Source organism: Dermacentor albipictus, chromosome 6 (genome assembly GCF_038994185.2).
Source record: "Dermacentor albipictus isolate Rhodes 1998 colony chromosome 6, USDA_Dalb.pri_finalv2, whole genome shotgun sequence".
Taxonomy (NCBI): domain Eukaryota; kingdom Metazoa; phylum Arthropoda; class Arachnida; order Ixodida; family Ixodidae; genus Dermacentor; species Dermacentor albipictus.
In genome coordinates, this window is record NC_091826.1 from 70,521,752 (window position 1) to 70,546,155 (window position 24,404).

General features: G+C 46.4%; 1 protein-coding gene across 10 annotated transcripts in view; it reads right to left on the reverse strand.

Annotated features, from left to right (window-relative positions):
- Positions 1-375: 375 nt before the first annotated feature.
- LOC135910481 (myelin transcription factor 1-like) overlaps positions 376-24,404 on the reverse strand; it is a 354,839-nt gene continuing 330,810 nt past the window's right edge. For 9 of the 10 annotated variants that reach the window (XM_065442515.2, XM_065442514.2, XM_065442516.2 and 6 more), the window contains 8 exons: positions 21,174-21,254; positions 17,750-17,845; positions 15,920-15,982; positions 12,974-13,063; positions 11,780-11,919; positions 9,137-9,321; positions 7,022-7,302; positions 376-3,332 (listed from right to left, as the gene is read on the reverse strand). In XM_065442515.2, coding sequence (XP_065298587.2) covers positions 3,302-3,332; positions 7,022-7,302; positions 9,137-9,321; positions 11,780-11,919; positions 12,974-13,063; positions 15,920-15,982; positions 17,750-17,845; positions 21,174-21,254 — 967 coding nt within the window. In that variant the 3' untranslated portion in view covers positions 376-3,301. The remainder of the gene's footprint in view (positions 3,333-7,021; positions 7,303-9,136; positions 9,322-11,779; positions 11,920-12,973; positions 13,064-15,919; positions 15,983-17,749; positions 17,846-21,173; positions 21,255-24,404) is intronic. The other variant, XM_065442519.2, reaches the window with a different exon arrangement.

Below are 24,404 nucleotides of genomic sequence, written 5' to 3' on the forward strand. Positions count from 1 at the left end.
CAGTAAATGTCAAGCCATACAATCCTGCTCCATCAAAACGAACGACACTGCAGACTAGCAAGCAATAATAAATTGCTTCCAGAAAGCAACATAACAGTGTGAAATCATTGGGACAAATGCGAATGCATTTAAATGACCAACATATATAGATAAATCAGAGCGACGGAACATCTCGGCACACCGAATGCTGGTGGGAGATAAGTGATGAGTGTGCAACATCCCACTCTTAGGCTAAGATAATGTTTGGGGCGATTAATGCCTGTGTTAGAGTAACACAATCTTTTTTTGCCTGCAATCTAATGAGGCCTCTCAAAGCACACCAGTGCAAAGAGTGGACCCTCAACTTCTACAAGCAAGGAAAAACAAGGAAAAAAGTGCGGCTTCACAATAATAGGGTTTTTACTGACAGGCTTGAGACTCGGTACACAATGTTGGTGTCGCTGTCCGGCACGGTATACACATTGTTGTGAGAGAATGCGGGAATGGAAACGAAATGAGACAGAGAGAGTGTGTGACAGAGATCTGGGAGGTGCCCCAGCTACCCATGTTTTACATGGGGCCTGGGCGGAGGGTGGGGGGGAGCAAAGACATCGAAAGAGAGCGAGCTTGAGACAGCGCGTCCAATAAGTTATACATATCTACAAAAAGAAAGCGCCGTGACCGTGTACACATCCAGAGAACATTGCGTGGGCAAGGAGGGCCGAAGCTATAAGCTTCAATGAGAACTGAGAGCGGGAGGGATGCATAACGGGCAGTGTCGCAAAACTTAACGTCGCTTCGGCAATGGTTACACATCCATGTCGTGTGCAACAGTGGGGTGCAGGTTCGAAACACAAGGCGGATAGACTGCGCAACTCAGATTTGGCTCACGTTCCCGAAGACTCGGGCGAGTCGACCGATGACCACAGCATGGGCGCTGATGTCATGCATGATCCAGGAAGACAGGGTTTGTTGTGTTTAAACTGCCCTTGGCACGCCTGAAACCAGCACGTGCGAAATTGATCTCGCTTCTTCCCATACAACCTGGTGAACACGGTTTTTAAAAGCCCTTGGCCATAATGGAACTATGCAGTATGCGAATGAAAGGTACAAAGCAGTGACAGCCCGGCTTATTCTCTTTCGTTAGGTATAGGAAATTTAGGTTTGGCTTGTGCTTGGAAAGAAGCTGGAAATTGTCTTTCCTCCAAAGTGAGATGGGAATGGGAAGGGCAGATCACTGTCGCTGCTTTTGCAGCCATGCGTTTGCTTTGCGAGCCTCGACAACAGGGAGTGCATAAAAATTATGTATGTACAGAATGCAAGCGCCTATCCATGTCGGCATGCGTCATACACAGTGCAGATTTCCGTTCCAATGCGACTTGCCAGATTCAACACCAAAGGAGAGAGAAAGAGAGACTACACCAGTGTCCCGGAACCCCTTGCTTGCGACATGCTGTACATAACAATCCCATACGTCTAAGAGCAAACTTGTACCACATGTTAACAATCCCGCCAAGACTGCTGCCGCTGTTGAAACTCTAAGCTTATTTAGCACGTATGCCTTTTTTTTTTCTGTTCAAGGAAGCATGTAGCCTATAGCGCGGGCATGTGTGTTTGCAATGGTGGTGTCCACCATGCTACGTATCATATGGTCTTTCCATGTGCGTTTGTGCTGTTCAAATTGGCTGAGGATGGAACGAAACTCTCTAACACAACCACGATCAGTCACCTGCCAAGCCTCTTATTCTTCCTAATTCTTTTCCCTCAATCCCTGCTTCACAATGTGGTCATCTGCAAACTCAGTAGCAGAAGAAAGAAAGGCATTTCACGCAAATTTTAGATGCTGCTGAACATGTATTGCTATGTGTTCTGACACTCACAACAAAAGAAAGTAAGAGAGAGAGAAAGGCTGATGATGTTGGTGTTGACTTTTAGACAATGGTTGGCAAATTTGCAACTCAGGAAAGGCTGTGAAATACATTTCTGGTCACATCGATATCTGTAACACAAGTATGTACATATTCAACAGAGTCGTACATTCCACTTCCACAATTTTGTTGCACCCTGCTCCACGATCGCCTTGAAAAGAATTTTCCCACAAGCAAGAAAACAACCTTGCTAAACGTGTCAATAAAAGAAATGTGCATGGTTTCCGGCCAACAATTCATTTCTTTAAAGCACAACTTGTTCTTGCAACAAGTATGTTTTAAATCTTCTAAACAACCCGCACAGGCAACATAAAAGACGAGCACATAAATATAAGAGCATGTATCTTACAAAAGATTCCTATGTACACTTGAGAGGAGAAAAAAAAATGCCTTCGCTGAGGCCATGACAAAAAGTGACCAACAGATATCACTACAGCCAACACTGGAAAGAAAAGAATGTTCGCGCAGAAGCACTGGCTAAATGTTGGATGTGTGAGGACTGCCGCTGGGATCTGGCGGATGTGTCGCGCATTTGCATCGCGCGCGTTCCCCACCTTCCTTTCTTTGAACCAATTTCAAGCAAGAAAATTTCATTCGTGCCATGTAATGTGACCGGGCGTTCCACGGGGTCGCAATGCGACAACAATTTCAAAGCTCGCAATTCCTTAGAATGCGTCACATTTCCTGCTCTAAGCACGGCACTACTAGAGATACAAGCGAGAAAGCGAGGCCGAAAGAAAGAAAAAGAAAGGCAGCACCAAATGCACGCGAGCAGCATTGACACCACATCGTCTAAAAGGCTATACACAATGCAGAGACGTGAGTCTCGTCGGCAACGAACGCGCAAAACACTCAAAGATGCGCGAAGGACAACAGCAACTGTGGCTAAGCCAACGCAAAAAGAAAAACAAAGAAATGGTGCCACAGAGACGAATAAAGGGGGTAGAGGTGGCGGTGGGAATGCTTTGGCAGCTCCCAGCACAGTGCACTTGTTTGTGTTTTTTTTTTACACGGAGTCCATCAACGTGCAATGGTTGTGCGTGCGCGTTTCCCCCACATGGTGTCAGCCGTGTTGCTGAGCCCGCCACGGCACCTTTTTTTTTCTTTCTCCTGTCTTGTCTGCCCAGCAAGACACCGAGGAAACGGGAGTGCAGCGAAAGACCCACTGTGCGGGAGATGCGGGGAACCCTTTTCCGACAGTTCATCCTTTTCTTCAGGCAGCCTGCTGTCGTCGTCCTTTTCTACGTAGAATGCAATTGACCCTGTTTGGCTCCATTTTGTGTTTGTCGGCAAAAAGAAGAAGAACAAGAAGATGATGGTCATGCTTGGGGGCTCTGCGCTATGCGTTCGTGCCCCGGAGCAATGGGAGATGTGGGAAAGACAGGCCAGCGCCCTCATGACCGGATCCAGCCGCTTGGTTGCTGTCTGCAAGGAGAAATTTGAGAAAAGCCAACGTTAGGGCTGATTAAAGAGACGTGCACATACACCACCCATCCTTTGTCACTAAAGGACTGCCATTCACATTTCCACGTTGGCCACAGTCACTGCCTTTGGCTATTTGAAAAGCACCTAGCACGCTCGGCAGGGATACTTACCTAAGTGAACTGATGAGGAGGAAAAGAAAGCACTGCACTCAAAATATGGTAAACGTTACCAAACACACTTACAGAAAGAAAGAGCAATGAAAATGCATTTCTCCACACAGCTCTATGAATGAATTCTGGGATTTCACGTGCCAAAACCTCTGTTTGATATTGAGGCACGCCGTACTGGAGGATTCCGGATTAATTTTGACCACCATGGGATCCTTGCCTTCAATGCACGGGACACAGGCGTTTTTTAATTTCCCCTACAGTGAAATGTGGCCACCGTGGCATTTCAGCCAGAAAACCCTAAGGCAGATAAATGCACTGCGACGACCACACAACGCTTCACTCTGTCGCTAGTCAGCGTTATGGCTAACAGGGGAGGTATTCCGTAAGAGTCCACCTTGTGCGCATGACCATTTCCTCTGCTGCTGAAGTGCTGATTAGCTGTGACGCCTCAATGCCATGGATGCGCAGCCCAGCGCAGCCAATCAGAACTTCAGCAGCAGATAAAATGGACATGTCCACAAGGTGGACTCTTACTGAATACCTCCCCAGAAGTTTGGCGAAACAGTAGTTGCCAAAAACCAGAACAAGAACCATGAAATTTGTCAACTATGCCCCTGCAACATCAGAGGTTTTGCTGGGCTGTTTAACGCATTTGCTCAATATTATTAATGCACCCTCAATTGTAATGCACACCCAATTTTTCATGGCCATAAATGAAATATGCCAATGCATTCAATGGTAACAAACACCATGAATTTCATACTTCAAAAATCTGCTCCTACAGCTACAGTGATGTCTGGATCGGATAACAGCAATCTTTAGCGGCTATGACAAAGTCCCAGTGCTTGTATTACAGGAAAGCTTTGAGATTGGCGAGTGCGATCTGGATACAATCTATCGCAGTTTAGTTTCTTACTCTATTCTAATGTGCACGTTATACTTGAGTTACAATCGAGTTAATATGGCATTTAATCGTCAAGAAAAATTAACTAGACTGCATTTGAAAGCAGGCACAGAACAAACCTGGCAACTATCATTTCTCTGGCTGTCCTAAGATAACTGGGGGAGTATTCTGCAAGTGCCTAATTAGCAGACTTTCCATTTCGGCTGCCACTGGTTGGCTGGAGCTGAACCAGTGAGAAAGGAACTAGCTGGGGGTGCACTTCTTTCTCGCTGATACCCGCCAATGAGCACTTCAGCAGCAGCCGAAAGGGAAATGTCTACTAGGTGGAAATTTACAGAATACCTCCCCTGGAATGTTCTTACAACGTGATGACGTTTTGTTGTTCCTTACGGTCAAACGCACCCACCAGTGGCATAAAGCCTTTCACATTAGTGAGACAAGTGCTGCTGTTTAGCACACAATGGCTCGATTATTGTGCCACGCTTAGTCTGAAGTATGCAAGTTTCGTTTGGCAATTTTCAGATGAATCTCCGCAAACGTACAAAGAAATGTGGTGTCTCTGTCAACAACAAATTTAACCAGAGGCAGGCGATATCTGTTAAGACCGTAACAAAAGTGGGATGCAATTTTGCCTTCTTTCCAACATGGTTCGGCCAACAACATGGCCATGGCTGCGCAGATTAAGCTCCTGTGCAATGAAATTTTCGCAAATTTCCTGGTTCTCCCACAGTACATTTTGGCAAGAACACAAAGAGCACAACAAGCAAACGGGGCAAACGGAAAGATATGTTAGCAACTAACACAGTGAGCACAGACATCCTTGCTCCAAATTTGGAAACGTCCTGGTATTGTTCACATTCTATATAACTGCACACTGCAATTATATAAAATGCTTATGTTTATAATGCTTATGTTTGATGTATGCTTGTACACGTGCCTGTACTGTGCACCCTTGTGCTTCCAGTATGCAACGTGCGATGCCCACCTGGTGCGCTCTGGCTGCAGCCATTTGCCACTACGCACATTTGGTAATAAAGATTCCTACCTGAATGTCACCACATAATAATTGCGTCACATTTTGCAACATAAAGTCACGAGACTTAATCCTACATCGAATTGCATGAAACATGCCAATATCTTTCTCTCATAGATGATACGCTATTTTCGGTCACAAATGCAAGCAAATGCGTAGCATGATCTGCTATGCGTGGAATGGAGTATAGACCCGATAATTTTACTCCCGCACCTGGATTTAGAGCAAACGCATTTAAGCCATTATGTCCGAGCGAGACCATATTGTCAGGAATTTTGATGTATTAAGGTTTATGGAGTGTGGCACAGTTGCTGGACTTGTGGTGTTTAAAAGATTCTGATTTACATTACAGAAACGATAGTATGTACAGGATGTGAGTTTCTGGATGAAAGCCCCCTACAAAGGCAAGGAATAATTAGAGAAACAAAAGAAATCACTCTTTAATGGGTCAATCCCGACCCCAGTCACCATCTGTTTGTATGGTGTGTGGGTTAAATGACGCGACTGCCGACGACAAAGCCATGGCAAGCGAGCGTTAGTGGAAAGCATGCGAGAAGAACAGGGCGAGTGCTATTGTGGCCAGCAATTCTGGCTGTTCCTGCAGTCTTTGGCATATGATATCTGCCACCTAAAAGCCCTGAGAATTCTGGTTTACAGTGAGAAAAATTGGTGCAGCTGCTTGTACAAGAGCTTTGGAAGTGGGGTTTTTGAACTGACATCCCACTCTGAGGGCCAGGATACCTTAAAAATGTATCTGGCAAGTCTTTCGCAAGTGTTTAAATTGTAGGGTTTGTTATGCGTGGTGTGTTATGAGGGATCTTTAGAGGAAGGGGCTCCCAATTAGTTTTCAATATATAGGCTCCTTTAATGTGCACCTAAACCTAAGTACACAAGGGTTTTTCTTTCTCGACCCCACCATAATGCGACCATTGTGGTTGGGAGTCAAACATGCAACCTCCATGCTCTGCAGCAGGACGCCATAACCACTGGGCCACCGCAGCAGGTGTTGCAATAGTTTGCACTACAGAAGCCTGTAGAGATGCTTTTGGTGTGTTGTTATATAAACATGTGTAATTATTAAAGCCCAAATAATTTACCTAAAGTGCAAGGTAATATTGACCAAACAGTATAACAGTAGGTCAGTAAACTCAAAGAAATGGTAAGAAAGTCTGTGCTCATTGTGCAGTAGTGCTGACCGTACATGTCCAATTTCTTAATGTATTCATTTACTAAATAAATGAGCAAAGACAAATTCAACATGTGTGGAGGGAGAACCAAGGCTTGTTACAAAGACGTACATCTGAAAAAGCTTTATTTCTACAGGCATGACTAGATTTTTGGGCAGACATGTTGGAGAGAAGCCAATGAAATGTTCTATTTCCCAGGATCTGCATGGTGGTTTCACAGTGCCAAGGTGCTGTCAGATTTTATTCACATTGCAAAAAACTATGTACAGACCAAATGCTTTAAATTGTTTTAACTGGTGTAACATTTGATCTTAGTTCCCCACATGGCAGTATCCCCATGTGGGACCTCCCATCGCAGAACACAGCCCCTGCAGTGTGCCGCCACAGACACTTACAGGGGCAAGGTGAAGTCGTGCAGCGCCTGGCGCACTGATGTGAAGAGGGCACGGTTGCTGTCGTTTGGTGGCGACGAGCCGTTTGGTCCCCCGAGCCCTGGCGGCCGGTGGGTGCTGTCCACGCAGAGTGCCTGCAGTCGACTCAGGTAGCAGTCGAAGTTGTCCGGCGTGGGCTTCTCCTCCAGCTGGGGGATGCGGTCGAGCAGCGAGATGAAGTTGTGCTTCAGCGAGTCGTAGTACTCGTTCAAGCTACCAGCCCGTTGAGACAGCACCTGGTTGTCCTGCGTCCAGATGAGGCCATCGTGTCACCACAAATTTGGGGCAAGGGTCATGAAATGCAGCCGTTTCATCCACTGTTATCGAGTGTCAAGACAGGAACTACGTATTAAAATCCACTGGCAGAATGTGTGCCTGAAGAAGTAACCTCTGAAGTGTTGAGCTAGCCCTGCCTACAGCTTGCCAGTTCAATACTCGGCATACACCCCATCCCCCTGCCGCTGGCACCTTAACTTGAAGTCACGACTTCAGTTGGTTAGGCTTGGCTCAAGACAACACCATACATGAATGCACTAAAAAAATGCAATGAGTGTCTTGGTGCATGTTCACGTCAAGCACTGCCTTGTGCCGAGCTTGAAAAAGTGAAGTAGAAGCTTTAAGTTAAGGCGCATGTCTGAATACGGGGGTTAGCTTCACAAAATAATTTCTCTGGTAGATTTATAATGGACTGCCAGTAGTGCTACAAACAATCCCATTCCGACCTTACAAATAAGTGTCCTGCCCAAACGGTGTCCAACTAGGAAGCAAACACAATATTGGAAGCTGTGGAAGAGAGGAACAAAGATCCCTAAAATTAAGCTTGCTGCAGGACAAATGCTGTCTCTAATGCTCTTTAGCAGTGCCATTTTTACAGCAGTACCTCCGAATTTTCCTTATCGCATTGCTCCATCCAAAATTTTGAAGCCTCCATTTATCTGTTCCTGTTCATTGGCATTGTCAGAATGTTGTTTCCGCCGACCACATGTTATCTGTTCTATGAATCCCACTGCATATTCTAGGGCATAGACTTTGGCAGCCTTGATACCGTGCTATAGCATACGAGGGTTTATTGGACAGCTGCCTGCTTCCAAGTTTCCGCAGTGTGATGCCTGCAGTTGCAAAGATGTCACACGTCTGCCACCATGGACTTATTTTTCAAACGCCAGATTTTTCAGACATGCCCAATAATTGGGGTGCCTTCGTGGCACCACCCTGTACTCCACAGTGCAAACGTATAAGAATGTCTGGAATTTTGGATGCTGAAACCCTTCACCGTCCCATCTTATGGACATTTTGCTGTGAGTGCAAGTCTGAAATGGCATTAATCGAAGCAACCACCACTGCAAGTTTGATTATCCTGCAGCCTCAAGCCAGCGCCCTCGGACGTTGATGTGGCGGCTGGAGTAGCCATAGCGTCAACGCTAGGCCAAGCTGGTCTGACATTCACAATGAAGCTTCCTGCTGTTCAGTGCCACGTTTTTTGTTGAAAGGATTCGCTGCTGTCAGCATTGGCACCAACTCCATCTTTGTGATTCTTGTCGACGGCTTCGGAGCACAAGAAAGCATGGCAACGGTCACACACATGTTGAAAGATGCCGGTTGCCAAACGTCAGTTTCACCACAATACAATGGTGTTTTGTGGTCAAACATACGCAGTGTATAGCGGTGAAACATACCACAAGTGGAAAGGGGCCACCTGTCACGGGACACAGTATCTATTGCTTTATTATACATGCGTGCCCGGCCATCTCTTGTCACAGTACAAGCACCGAGACACCTATTGATTGTACTGGCAGACCTTCGGAGCTATTTTGGATGTGACAGTGGTGACTTGAGCTCTTGAAGGCAGTAAAAGCTCTGCATTAATTTTTTCGGACTGCACAATATTATTGGACGTTTTCACGGTCCCTAGGGAGTCCGAAAAATGGGGAACTGGCTGTATTATCACTCCCACATTCATAAAGCAGTTTGTGTTTGCCTCTTACATATTGACTGTTATCCCCATCATTTCCATTCTTATCATTCACTGCGCTGCCTGCAAGAACTGAAAGTTCATCAACATGTGTGGCTGCTTCTTACCCTCTCGGTCATGCGAATTTGCTGCTCCATCTGGGTGATGTCCGTGCGCAGGCGGATCATCTCAGACTCCACCTTGGCATTGTACTCCTGCAGCTCCAGGATCTCCTCCTCCAGCGCTCGGATGTCCGCGTCGTTATCCATGCCAGGCACCCCTCCTGGCATTCCAGCTACAACTGGTCCCGGCTCTGCACATAGGCAGGCAAGTGATGTTGGTTAGTGCAAAAAAACAAGTGAATAAAAAAAACAATGGTGCTTTCGATGTGCCGCGTAAGCAAAAGTTTAGAGACCAATGATACTGCCAGCAAAAGATTCCGTTTTTTTTTTGCAGACTCAGCATGTCAGCTGAAATAAAGTGGTGCAGCCTGAGTGCGTGTGTTCGACCAACATAATATACTGAGGCAATTCCACATTGCATAACTGTGCTAGAATTTTTTTAAATTCACTGCTGATACCCTGGTCACCAAACTTGTGCTCACAGCTGTACATGACACCAAAATAAACTAAGTGGGTGCGAAACATAAATTGCAAATGTTCAGGTTAGCTCCAAAGGCTGATCACAAGCAAGGATTTGACTAAGCCCGTAATTATTAGAACAAAGATAGCTGTATTATTTTCCCCTTTGTTATGTGCATTAGATGAAAAGCCTTGAGCTCACAAGCAGTATTTGGCTGTTCAAGAGTGACAGAAATTTGCGACAATGCAAAGCTGTCCTCTCGTACTAGTTCCATGCAATCTTACTGTCTGTGGTGAAACATTGCCGACCTTCTAAAATAAATCCCTCTAATGCCTTTTGGGTACTGTACCACTCATATGCATGGTACTGTTGAAGGCAACATTTGTGGAGAAATGCTTAGAAAATAGAAAGCTTCGGTTGATTAAAAAAATCAAGCACTGGAACACATATAAAGTTGACTTTTGTTAGTTCGACCCCGGTGAAATTGATAAGTGTGATCAAATTGTCCGGTGGGTATAAACAAGATGCATAAAAAAAAATGGCTGTGGCTTAGGTAAGGTTAAGCCCAGGATGCGAAGCATACTAGCCTTTATTTTAGTTGTTGAACCACTGTTTAGCCTGGTGAACTGCTGTTGCTTGGCTATATTTGGTTCGGCTAGACGAAGAAACAACTCATGCATTACTTCTTCGGCTTCAAGAGTGGAACGCGACAGCGTTCCCGTCGACCCGCCAAGGGGTGTAAGACAATGGGCTACAGGGCAGCGACTACGCGCCCCGCATTGGACGCGGTGAGCGTCGAGCAAAGCAGCGTTCGGCGCGGCAACGAAATGTGCGCCTGAGCAAGAGACGCACGCCTTAGAAACAGCGCGTTTCTAAGGCAACACCGCATTCACTAGAGGCGCTTTTGTACCGCTTTGAAGCGTTGTACTCGTGGCTCAGTGGTAGCGTCTCTGTCCCACACTCCGGAGACCCTGGTTCGATTCCCACCCAGCCCGTCTTGCAAGAGTTGAGCCAAAGCCACTTCTCCTCTGTCGTGACGTCACGGTGTCACGTGATTTCATGGTCACCGCCGCGCCTGAGGAGCTGGGTTGAGCCCTCGTAATATGCTTCGCATAAAAAGTGACAACACACTACTATTTCATTTGGTAGTATTTGTCCGATTCTAGGACGCCCCCCAATCAAACGCACGTCCGCTTTCTCTGGGTCCAAAGTAGGAAACTAATGCAGGAATGACATTAAAGGTCCTAAGCAAAGTAGAAATGTAACGAACACCTGACTTTTTAGCCAGAAAAATGGGCAAGGGCCTAATGTGCGTTGCCCAATGGCAGTCAGTGTTCTAAAGTCAGCTTCGCCGTAGTACTTCTGTGTTATGCAATAAAACACACAAACACTGCAAAGGCAATGTTTCTTTCATATCTGATTGAGGGCCATTCTCAGCCCAATTTTCTAGGAAAAAAGAAAAGGAAGTGTATGTTAGAGTTGGGTAAATACCATAATCGGATGTCATGATCTACAGCTATTAATTGAAAATCTTCCTAAGGCAGACCGAAAATGGCTGTTTCCGACGAGAGATGACTTACATGCTGATCAATCAAGTTTGCATTATCCAGCGAAGGCCACATTTAGGAAAGAAATTATGAAAGTTTGGGCCCACAGAAATACATGGGCGCCGGCCGGGACCTACAGTTAGGATTGCATTAACAAAAAAAATCAAATTAACTGGAGTCGAATTAACAGAAATCTACTGTATTTGTTGCAGTGTGGATATTTGGGTACCCTTCGCCGTTTCATTGTATAATTCCACAGAAAACAGAGCCAATCACCAGCGCATTTGCAAGGCATGCAGAGATGGCTGTATAAGCCGATTCATTAAACGTGTGCTGTACTGTGTGCGAGTTCTTCTACAGGACAACAGGACCCAGTAGCTGTGGTCAGAAAAGTCCGGCAATGGTTCTCAAATAGCTCCCTCAATCAACCTTTATGGCATGTGTCAGGGCGCCCTGGTGCGAGGATGAAACAATGAATGAAACAGCGCACCGGTGTGGACGATCGAGCATGCTAAACGAAAGCTTCACTTTAAAATGCAAGCCACTGTAATACGTAAACTGTACACTAAATGCGACACGATGCCAGTAATGTGGTTCGCACCACACCACTTTACAAGTAAACTACTGGAACGTAATGAGCACCTGGCTGAGGCTTGGGGTCGTCAGCAGCCATCTTGGCCTTCTTCATGGCCTGCGTGGCCCGGGGGCAGCCCGACAGGCTGCGGTGGGTCAGGAAGCTTCCGTTGGCGTGCCCGCTCCCGTCGCACCCGGGGGTCGGACAGCTGCGACACACGTAAAGAATGCAACATCAGATAACTGGCCTCACCAAGCTAAGGTGATCAGCTCCACGAAACCAATTGATTCTCGGAATTTATGTGCCGAAACCATGGTCCAATCATGAGACATGCCGCAGTGAGAGAGTCCGTATTCATTTTTAACCCCTTGCATTCTTTAATGTGCAAATGAGTGTTTTTGCATTCTACACACATCGGAATGCAGCCGCCACAGCCGGGATCAAACCTATGACATTGTGCTTCATAGCACAATACCACAGACACCGAGCCACCATGGCAGCTGGCTCCCAGGAAATATCAAGTGGCAATGACATTTGAAGCCAGTAAGCTGCAGTGTTGCAATTTAGGAGTCTTTAGGCTCGTTTAGTAGCAGAAATATGCTGTCTGTGGTCAGCATGTCTGGCCGGCGCTTTAATTGCAATGAAGGTATGACGCTGACTGTTTACTTTCTAGTGCCAAATAGCAGTGCACACTGCATAGCCTGTGCATTGACGTATTCTTCTGTTCAATAAAAATTGATCACCGACTGAAAGCACACACACAAGTTCTTTATTTCTTGTGGCCGTTACTGGAAAAGAATCATCCCTTCACCACTGCTGACATAGCAGTGGTGAAGAACTCAATGTTCCTCACATCATTCACATCCATTCATATACCAGTCGTAAAGGTGTGCACAAAGGTTGCTTTACATCTACAGTTTCTGAAGCTAGGCTTTTTAATGGTCTAAAATTTCATTGCAGGGAGCTTTAGGAACGCTATCAAGGCATTATTCCATGATGCTTACAGGCACCTAGCCTTGCTAGATTTCTGCCTCCATACAAACAATTAAAAATTTAACACTTCCTTGGTTTGAAAAGTTAGGTGTACAAAATACAGACACAAGAGGCATCTTTAGTGTCCTTTTGATGTCTTCTATGCCTGCATTTTCTGTGGCTAATTCTTAAAACCATGACTCCTTACCAGGTTGCTATGCTTCCTGTGTTCTGTTTAGCATTTTATTATTCGTGTCTGCAACGTGTACAGGACTAGTACAGACACTTACCTAGCACCTTCTGTCTTAATAGGCCTTCCGTCAACACCAACAACTTCATGCCTCAACTTGCTCCGGTTCGCCAGCGGACATCCAGAAGCGCTGCAGAAGGCAAATGGTAAATCATAATTAAACACAAAAGGAAAATTACTTGTACAGAATTCACAGACCAATGCCTAAGCTTTGCAAGCCAGTTACCAGCCATTTCCTGACTGAGTCAGCAGTTCTTTTCTGGGCCCTGTTCCTGAGACAGGATCTGTGGCCCTCTTGATATAAAAACAAAGTAAGCTGACACCATCGATCTAACAGGCAGTGGCTGTTAGCAGATAGTGAATAGTTAGAGAACCACCGTAGGGATCTAAATGCATGCATAAAGCAGCATTTGACATTCCAAAGTGTCTGAAAAATTTAAGAAAATATGCCAGAACTGTAGTCTAACTGATAATTAAATTGGTCCTATTGCTGTACTTACAAGCACATTTACATTTTAGTAAGAGCCACCTGATACCATTTCAAATTGCAACACGCCCGCGGGACATTAGGGAGGTAGATTCTTAAAGCAGATTTGTCAGTGCGCAGCAGTTTAAGGTTCATACTTTAATGTTGTCCTGAACATGGCGCACACAACTTCGACATACAGCACGTAAGCTGTTGGGTCAAAACTCTTTCACTGCTGTTCCAGTAACGAACATGAGCGTTCAGCTTGTTGCTTCAAATTTTGAAAAGAGGGCAGCACGCTCGCCTGGTGGACATCCACTGATCTTATACCGGTGTCAGACGAACACTTCTGATCGCGATCGGGGCGGATCTGGATCGAAATTCTCGACTGCGATTGGCTCCCTCGCGCATTTTGCGCAAAGGAGCCAATCACGACCGAGAAATTAGATCCGGAGCGGGCTTGATGATCAAAAGTGCGCCGTATGACACCCGTATTACGAATTGGCATTCGGCGATTAAAACAAAGTTATTTATTTCAGCCTGCACACACATAATAAAAATATGGCTAGTCTGAGGGCAACAGCGTATCTGAAACCTCGCAACATGATATAGTGCAACACTTATGTATAACGCTAACGCGGTCTTTGGGGGCAGCAAGGAAGACTGCAGAGCAGCGCACATGCCACTTAATGTAAGAACAACGATATCAAGGGAGACTGAACGAATTAACTACTATATGTATATATAAAAAAAAAGAAATAATGGGCGCCTATTTCTGCAGGGACACTACGAAAAGCACAAACACATAAGAACTCGCATGTGAGGAATCATAACACTACATACAATCAACGAATACAGATACTATTTACATCGAAACGACAAATATTGTACAAGACACATCGTGACGAATTTAGTAGTCGATGCATTCCCTGTTTATGCTCGCACAGTCAGATGACTGCAGCGAAGCAGACGACCCGCTCAACAAAACAGCAAATGACAGGGGACAGGCATGCCGCATGCTAAACATAAGCACGTTACGTGAGTTGGTCAAAGAAGGAAGCCCAACTACGGCGCGTGTGAAAAAAATAGCGAGCTGAGAGTGTCTCAATAAAAAGAGGGTTTTGACGAGACGCGCACTTCGGAGACGAAGTTAGCGGTCAATGTTGGACAGCATCCTCACTTACAGTGGCTCGGTAGTAGGTGAAAGTTGTCGCAGATTCAACTTCTCAACATCGACACAGCAGTTTAAAAACGGTTTAAAAACACAGACACACGAGATGGACAACGACACCCATCTCCACTGACTTTTGTAAACACGACGCCAGCGCCATGATTGCCTTGCGATGGCAACAGCGCTTGAGCAGTTGATAGGAGCACGCCCTGTCCAAGAGGCAAGTTTCAGTTTCGGTCGTACGTGAGCGCTGTATTCAAAACGCCCTCCTATATCGGTGCCTCGTTATCGTTTTACGTTACAATGCGACAGCTCGCGGTCTGTTTTACAGAAACAGGAGCTTGTGGCTAATATTTCCTGATTTCACTGATCCCTGCTGCAATTACTCGATTCTGCGCAACACAACAAATCGTTATTTACAGCTACGATCGATGACATTGTAAACCTTACGCTGGAACGCGACGGGTCATGTATGATAACATGCAATTTACATAATCTGTCATGCTTGCCTTATCATTTCTCTTCAGGGTTATTTTAAAGAAGTACTGACATAACATTTTCGAGTGCCACTTTTCTTGTTCTTGGCTTTCTGACGCGTTAAATGAAGGCCGAAACAACCGTAGGAAACATACTGGCAAGCATCAGAGTGCTCTGAAGAATTTACTACAATACTTGTTTCTTGGAACCAGTTTCGGTACCAGGGAGGTGAACACGTCATGACGTCATGATATAGCGGCTCGCTCTGCTACTGCTGCCGCACGCGGAGCCAAAATAAAAGCGATCTGCACTGTAAAAATTTTTATATGAGCACACCATCGCACGTAGCCTTATTATTACACCACTTCAGTCAATCTTGCTCTGCGTGCCGTTGTTTTACGCGCGAGGAGTGTTCGGTAGTGTTTGCACAACTTCCAGAATATGCATCAGTACTGACTTGCCTCTGTGCAGCTACATCAGACTTTGCAACGAGTATAGTGCCATAGCAGACAACGTGAGCTGGAGCGAGTGCCACAACGTCACGCTTTTCTGCTCCCACGTGACCACTTTATGCGTCATGACACATATGCCTCATGGGAAACGAAACCGAATGTGGTTCGTAGATTACGGCAGATTATTTAGGGCGCCATGAGGCTTGCCGGTGTTTTTTGTGTGTTTACAAAGTAGAGAAGCTTCGTTTAACGCAAAGTATATAAAGTTGAAAACGCCATGCCAGCACTCATTAAAAAGCTTTCAAGGTGACAGGCACTATTTTCGGCGATATTTTCCCAACGTGCGCGGCAACTCGTGCACTTTTGACAAACACTGCATGCTTGAGAAAGAGCAAGGAGAGAACGTGAGCGATACGGTACCTTCGGTGAGATTGAAATTTTCCAGTCACATGTCCTGAGCCATCGCAGCCCGGGATGGGACAGCTGTAGGATTCGTACGGGAAACGAAGACACAAGTGGGGATGTTAGTTTAGGGAGGAGGGCGTCGTGCGGTATAAAGACACGAGGACAGTTAGGGAATGGAAGGAAAAGAAAGAAAGCATGGTTATGGTTAGTCAAGCTCAAGACCGTGCGTTGTTAGAGGTCGACACACTGAGAGCTCACAAAGCCAGAAGCATGTTAGTCACGTTACACAACACAAAGCCGGCGTTATTCAAGCAAGGCTCCAGCATCCATAGGAAATGAAACTTGGTGCAGTAAGCCCTCGTTATAATGAAATCGCTTTATTCGAAGTCTTTCGGGGCCCCGACAGCAGTGCATGCATCTTAGACACGATTTTTCGGCGTGCAGTGGCGCCGAGTACGACTAGTACGCATTGCGAGGTCATAAAACCACACAGTGATGCATGCGCGATGACCCTTTGCGTGTCTTCGGGTAAAAGACGGTGTAAATGGTATAAATCTACGAAGGTCACTCCACAACGTGGCCGGAGCTCCTTCGGTGTAACTGCATGACGTGATGACAGCCCAGACACCTGCTCAGTGAAGACAGCACATTTTCTCCGCTGACATGTCTCCACTGCCGAGAGCGGGTGTGTTTCGATATACGTTTTACAAGCCTGTTGTGCTGTGATGCATTACATCCCCTCCGCTTTTGACAAAATACCGCTTATAACGAAGTGTGTTCCAGTATACATTTTACAAGTTCCTGTGCTGTATGACTTTACATTCCGCTCTACTATGACTCTGCAGAGCCTACAATGTTAACGAAATGCCTCTTACAGCGAAGCGCTGTTCATGTCCCGCTGATCTCGTTATAACGAGGGTTTACTGTATATACAAACAGATATTGGCCTGATGATATCAGCCGTTTCCCACCAGGTTTCAGGTGGGAAACGCTCGCAGATCTTTCCACATTTCAGGAGAGAATACACGCTATATCCGAGCGTCTCACCTTGTAACAAAGCGCGTATTATAACATGTGCGATATTACCTGAACGAATATTCCATCTGCTTGGTCGTACACATTGCTAAGTACTATTACTCCCGAAAAACAGAGCGTTACAATATGATCTGCTGCGAACACCCTGGCGAACGGTATAAATTTGACTATAATTTGACTCATAACCATTAGAGACTATTATTATTTGCCGCTGCTAGAGCCCCGGTGTCACGAGGCTCGAGATTGAGCTCCTATGGCAAGTGCCGAGACAGAAATCAAAAAGCCCAAAATTTATGCTCCCCTACATTTCCTACAGAAATTTCAATTAAACATAAGTTAGTTGCGTTTACCACTTTCTTAGCTTCGGCGCCTTCTGGCCTTGTATGACAGCTTCTTGATAAGAGAGTTTTGGTATATTGGAGAAGTACTAGCGTACATGTATAACGAAACAAGGAAAGCCACACGCGTGACTAAAAGCGCTGGGCACGAAGCTGTGTTTCACTTGCGTGCAGCTGCAAAGGTGCTTACAGCAATCATCACGAACGCATTTCACTCTCTTCTTTTGTAAGATGAGAATGGTCTGCCACAAAAAAGTTCCTAGCGCATTATGGTTGATCACCGTGGTACAAGATGTCGCCATCGTCGCGACTTTCCCCGCTACGCCAAAACTCTCTACAGCGAGTCCCTCATTCTTTCCGGTTTCTCTCGCGCAAGATGTAGAAGGGCGTTATGGGCACGTTGCACAATCTCTCATACAGAACAAGCGAAAAAAAAAACTATTAGTAGAGATGCAGAAACGGTGTGCTGTACCTTTTGCCTTGGGATCGGTCTGCCTTCCAACAAAAGCTGTCGCTGGTCGGAGGTGAGTGGTAATCGAGCGTGGGTGACTGTACGCACATGCTCAACCTAGGACCCAAGAGCAAGAAACAAACTTCCGTCAGGCAGGACTCTGGAGGTTACGAGAGGCAGCTGATAAAGCGCGCATGTGAGTGCGCGAGTGTTAGTGAAAAAAAAAAAACTATGTGAGAGAGCGTTACGCTGATGCAACGTTCTTCGAGGCTCACGAACGGCCCTTTACAAAGCTGCTTGGATGTCCTAGGTTGAGCCTCTGCGCTCGCCGTATTAAAAGAGTTACGTATTAAAAGAGAGTTTCAGCTTGTCCGCTTAATGCACGGTTCACGGAATACCAGAACACAGGAGGCATAAACGTAAGCGGTCGGGTTGGTGGCGGCATGCATTTTGTGGCACGGAATTTAAAAAGAGAGCATTTTAGCTAATACTGGTGTGACCTTCCACATTTAACCTAACTGCTAGAGTAAATGGTTGGCGGTGACGTAATCATCGACGTTCCGTCACTAAAGCTTGGTGGTTGGACAAAACGTCTCTAACGTGATGTGGGCGGACGAAGCGCCACAAGGTATCGCTACCAGCGTTGTTATACTGCATCCAACTACCGTCCACGTCTCCGGTATTTCGTAAAAGGTGACACGCATACGGACAGACTAAACCTCTCTAAAGAGGCTTGTCTGTGGGCGCATTACCACCTATGAAACGCCGGAGAGGTAAACGGCGACAACGGTGGCGCCACCTGGTGACATTAAGTCCAACCAGATGATAAAAAGATATTGGAACGACAGGCTGTTTGCTGCTCAGTTGCTTGCGAGAAAGCGCAGTCAACGACTTAATCATGAATGACTAGGGGCTCCTTTCCCCTAAAAGATAACAGTATGAAGCACACACAAAAAAATGTTCCTGGAGCTCTTTGTTTCAAAGAAGCAAGATGTCACTGCCATCGCTGCTGCTGCCTTCCATGCCCTCGGTGTCTGGGTATTCCGTAAACTGCAATACGTATATGGATGGGCTACGCGCGCTTCTCAATTCGACATATTGAATCGATTTGCTCAACATCAAAGGCGTCGGAAACGTTATGGTGACTTCTGGTATTCCAGACGAATGAAAACAGCCGTTACGCATTAAGTTTACTAAGTTGCTAGTGACGCCTTTCAAGTCGTAAACTAAATTTCAGAAAGCTTGTCATTGCAAGAGAGCTTTATGTATTCTAGTTGCATTCAACGTCTCAATTAAGGTGGCGTTGCTGTTCCCCCAACCAGAGCTGCTATTGAAGCCAGAACGAAGAAACGATACGGCAGCGCCCGCTCGCGCCTACAGATCTCGGAGGACATGGTCGCACATCCATAGGCCTGTTAGTTAACATTGCTGCGTAAAATGTTCGGTGGGGTAATTTTACGTTGAATGGAAGTAAGGCGAGTGCAGTTGGCATGGCAGCGAACTGGTTTTCAGAGAGGCTATGTAGCCACAGATCAACCTTATGTATCACCAATAAGGTTACCGAGTTATCCCGGGAAATAACCACTCCTATAACGGACTTTGTAGACTATATGAAAAGAGATGTTATTCGCTGTAAGAAGGCAGCCTTATAGACACTGCCTAACCAAGGAGTGAAAAATGAGTACGTGAATTATTGTGTATGCTGCAAAATAACTATAGGGATCGCACTGTTACACGGTTCACATTCACGAGTGAAATAATGCTAGTGAAAAAGTGCGTCGGGGAAAGTGACGCAACACAATTCCTTTAACTCACTGCACGTTTCCAAGAAGCATTCGAAATGCTAGATTAGAGAGGATAAAAAATATGGATTGACGAAGGATTTCTGAGAAAACTGCAGCTTAGGTGACTTGCATCGAATCGGAAGACTTGAACAGGCTATAGGTATACCGAAAGGTATCGGGATTATATGCTAAAAACTAAAGCAACGCTCAATAGCTTGGCATTAATGTCCACAATCGGTAGTCACTTTCTGGGTGCAAGGTCCTCTATATGCCATGTAGATAAAGGGCACACTGATTATGAGAAAGAGATCACCAGAACAAAATAAGTAGGAGCCAATACGGCAGCCTCGAAGCGTGTAAAATCGCTGTGTTCTGCGAATGCTAACTTGCGGCTCCGAAACGGGGAGGGTAACAAAGAAGCTTTAAAGGAATCCAGACATAGGCCGCGCAATGGGAGGTGGAAAGGAACATTCAGGCTTAACGTGAAGGCGTTTAAAACACCGCGTAAAGTGCATTACGTTTCCGCAGTAGTAGAACGGCTTTGCTTGCCCCGGGAGGAGCCTCGGTAAGGCCAGGAAAGACGCAAAAAAAAAAAAAGAAAGACGGGCACTTGGCGGAGCCACCTTGAAGTTCCCCTTTAGAAGGGTGACGGTTAGGGCTAGTTGGTTTTCCATTTTAAATTCTGTGGTAGAGCGCGAAGCAGGGACAAGGGACGCAAGAAAAACGAGGACAAGCGCTTTTTCCCAGGCCAGGTTACCGTGACGTCACGTATTTTGATAACGCGTTGTCGGGTCTATTGTTTAACTGTTTGTCGATAAAGGAGGTTCACGTTGTATCCTGGAGCCCTTCTAGCAAGTTTTGAGAACATTCCCTACGCCAAAACACGAGAATATACTTTAAAATCAGTGACGCCATATTGGTGTGCCGGCGTTAAGCCTCTGGCGCGAAAATTAAAGCAAGGCAAGTTTGCCCTTTGCTTTCTCATCCGGTGATGGCTCTTTTTCCTCCAAAGGAGTAAGAATGTAATTGTGAAAAAATAGTTCGCTAGATTCAACGTTCATATATGTATTGATCTTGTAAGTCAGGCAATGTGATGCTTAAAAGACACAACTGCTGGTTCATTGTAAAACGATGGTCTATTACAAACCGAAGACAACGGGAAGATAATGGCAGGCTACTATCCCTACACATATAATTTCATTATAAGCTAACCAGGCGGAAATGTATCGCGGCGTAGAGTTGTTAAAACACCGCGGTAATAAATGTTATTACGTTTATCGCGAGAACTTAGCCTCAAGGCGGCTGTTCAGAAACCAAGAAGTGGAGAAATGCGGTGAAAAGTCCGTACGAGAGACAATTCTCCCACCGGCCTACAGGGCGGACACTACAATGCGAGATTTCATTCTAGTACTCCAGCGTGAAACCCTATGTTCCCGCAGGAGAAAAAAAGAAAGAAAGAAAGAAATGCTCAAAATAACAAAACGGTGGCTCGTTACGAACACGAACGTCACGCGGGGCTCTTCACGCATCGACAATAGGTTTACAGTCAGAGCCTGACTCATGTGTCGCGTAACTCTACGTTTACGAGTTTGCGCAGACGTTCAAGTATGGATAACTGCGAACCGAGCGAAGCAGAATGCCAGCGGCGTGTGTGCACTCACCGCAGCGGCTCGGCGTCGGGCTTGTCCTCCCGTCCGGCGGCGGCCTTCTTGGGCTTGGTGCTTCGCGGGCAGCCGGACAGACTGCGTGGCAAGGAAACGTTTCCCGTCACGTCATTGGTCGGGCCGTCGTCGCAGCACGGGCAGCGCCTCTTTGCTGCGAGGCGGCTAGGGCGAGCGGGCCTGCCGTCGCGTTCGCGGCTGGTGCGGGACCGGGTCTGCATGGCTGTCTGCCCGCACGCGCACGCACTCCTGGTATGGGGCCCTACACTCCCGGCGACCTGTCCGTCGTGCGGCGAATGCGGTAGTCGAGCTAACCTTCAGTGCGCTTCCCGCAGAGGCTGCCCCTGGTTCTATAGTTCTTGGAGGGCCGAACGCGGCGACCTCTGATTGGGCGCCCTCAGTTCCTCCTCTCCTCTATCCCACCTTCCCTCTGTTTCATTTCGGGAGAAACCCGGTAGCTGCCCGACGGAGGGGTAAATAGTTGGAAATGGGGAAAAGCGTGCAGGTAAAGGGTGTGTGGAAAAGGTAAGGTGGCGTTTGAGAAAGAAAAGAAAACAGGCCGGGGCAGGTAAAAGGGTCCGCGGTGCAAATGTCGATATGGTACGGTCACACCCGTTTCGACAGACGAAACCTAAATACCTGGTAAGTAACCTGGCAAACTGCGGTGACTCGAACTTTGAATTCGTTACTGGAATCGTTCTTCAACGCACAAACGAATTGAGCTTTAGCAGTAGCAGAGAGGCCACGAGTATGGCGCGCCATGGTACTGTCAAGGAATTAGGGAATCGTGATAGCGAAAGCCAAGCAACAATTGTGGGACACAATGGAAGACAAGCACCTAGTGGGGACAACGGACTGTGTGATAGACATGCTGCAAGGACGGGGGGACAGGGATGGTGATGCGAATAGCCAAATGGGTTAGCGACCTGCGGAATGTTTGAAACGAAGTTCAAATCTCAGTGTGCACGGTGCCAGAGGTTGAAAGGCAGGGGCATGCAACTGACAGGGCAGTGCCTGCAGTAAACAGGGAGATTTGGACGCTAGCTAAGGCAATGAATTTTACGGCGCTTGACAATCAACCGAGAAGCGCACCGAGCAGGCCGCGAAGGCGCTTTCGTGCGTGACGGGATGCATTTGAGCGATAGTGTAGCAACACGGTTTGCACTTCGATTCGCGACACGGGCAACAGCGTTTCTGGAGGGCAAAAAATCCGGAGGCCACTCGGCACATCCTAATGGACTTTAGCAGGGAAGAAGCTTGGGCGTGTTGGTAGTTCAATCGTGAACTGGGATACATAGCGAAAGAACGACACAAGGACGAAGCAGGAATACGGGACGACCGCTTGTCGTTCTTGCGCTATGTATCCCAGTTTACGATCTTAATGGAATGCGAAGGCGTCCATTCCGTGAGACCCGTAGGTAACGTACAACTTACAGAAGCGCTTGCATTTAAAGTGGACGGAAGCATCAACCGGTCAGCAGTCGAGACAAACAAAAGGCGTTTAAAGTATTCGTAAAAACAAAAAAAAAAGAAGAAAGAGGTTGATACAATCGGACCTGTTACAGGCATGGGTTAGGTTAGGGTTAGGGTTAGCGGTACATGTTAGATAGATAAGTTTTGAGGTAAAACAAAAAGAATAGGGAAATGTATACAAACATGCTAGAATGAAAAAAAAACAAAACATGTATAGCATACGCGATTAAATCAAGCAGGCTAGGTGACCATTTGTCACCGCCCCATTTAAAAGGGAATGTCAACAAATCAGCACCATGATTCATGAATTATCATAAATCATCACGATGATCATGACGTCCGCCGCCAAAGTTTGTGAGTGGTGGCGCTGGCGAACACTCCCAGGGTTAGTTCAAGCAGTAAAACATTAATACACAAGAAAGTGGGCGGGGAAACAGCGCCGCAGTAGCGCAATTGGTAGAACATCACATGCGTAATGCGAAGACGTGGGATCGTTCCTCACCTGCGACAAGTTGTTTTTTCATCCACTTTCATTTATCATTTCTTTAATTCAATTAGTATGTAATAGTAATTTCTCCTATGTTGTCCTTGGTGTCAGTGTTTGTTGGCTTTTTATGATATGAGAAATACAAATCGGACCCCTCGGTTAACTCCCTTTCTTCTCGTTCATTACATAACGAGGGTCTCGAATCCGGCCACAATGACGCCTTCAAGTAGCATGTGTGGGCTTATTGACCAGCTGCCTTCACACAAAGAAAGATTACGTACTCGTGGTGCCTGCGGCATAAAGGATGTTCCACATCCGCCGCCAAGGTTTGTGAGTGGTGGCGCTGGCTAACACTCCCACGGTTAATTCCAGTAGTAAAAAATGAATACGCGTTACCTTGCTACCTTGCGTGCACAAATGCTATTTGACTGCGCAGTACACAGAACACACAGGGGAAAGTGTTTGCTTGAGCAGCTGCAGCGCGCCATACTTCATAACCTCTGAGAGAGTTGAGCATATTTATTGCCTCGTGTGGCACATCGCATCGTGGCAGAAGTATTAAACTTTAATTGAACTCTCGGGCTGTACGTGTCAAAATAATAATGGCGGATTGTGCGGCACGCGGTAGCCCCGGACTCAGGATTTATTTTGACAGCGCGGTGTTCTATAACGCGTCCCTAAATCTAGGTGCACGAGTGTTTTTTTTTATTTCGCCCCGTTTGAAATGCGGCTGCCGTGGTGGGGATCAAACCCGCGATCACGAGCAATGCCGTAGTCACAAAGATACTGTGGCGGGCACAGAAGTGTTGATTAGACGTGTGACCGCCTCCGCAGTGTCGCATAGACCCTACGGCGCGCTTTAATGCGGCTCTGCTTCCGCGCGCCCTGTGTAAGTTGACCGCGTGACAAATTTTCATGGTGTTAATTTTTCAGAAATAGCAGAAACGTAAGGTACCATGCATTCAACTTAAATTTAGTCCGTTTGCCCGCAACCGCTGTCGTATCTATATAGTGGCGTTTACTTGCTTCTCACGTCACCTTTTTCCTATGCCTCGCACCCCTACGCACCCCAACTCCTTTTGTTTGGGAACTGCGGGCAAAGAGTGGCAAAGTTGTTATTCACTCGTTTCGCGACTGCGTCGCTTCTACCATTTTTTTGCCTTTTCTGCCCCTCGTCTCTACCATTCTAGCATCCCTGTGGACTTGCACGTCAGCAGAAAGGTAAGCGCTGCAATTCCTGCATGTACTTCTGCGGGGGGTCACGGATAATT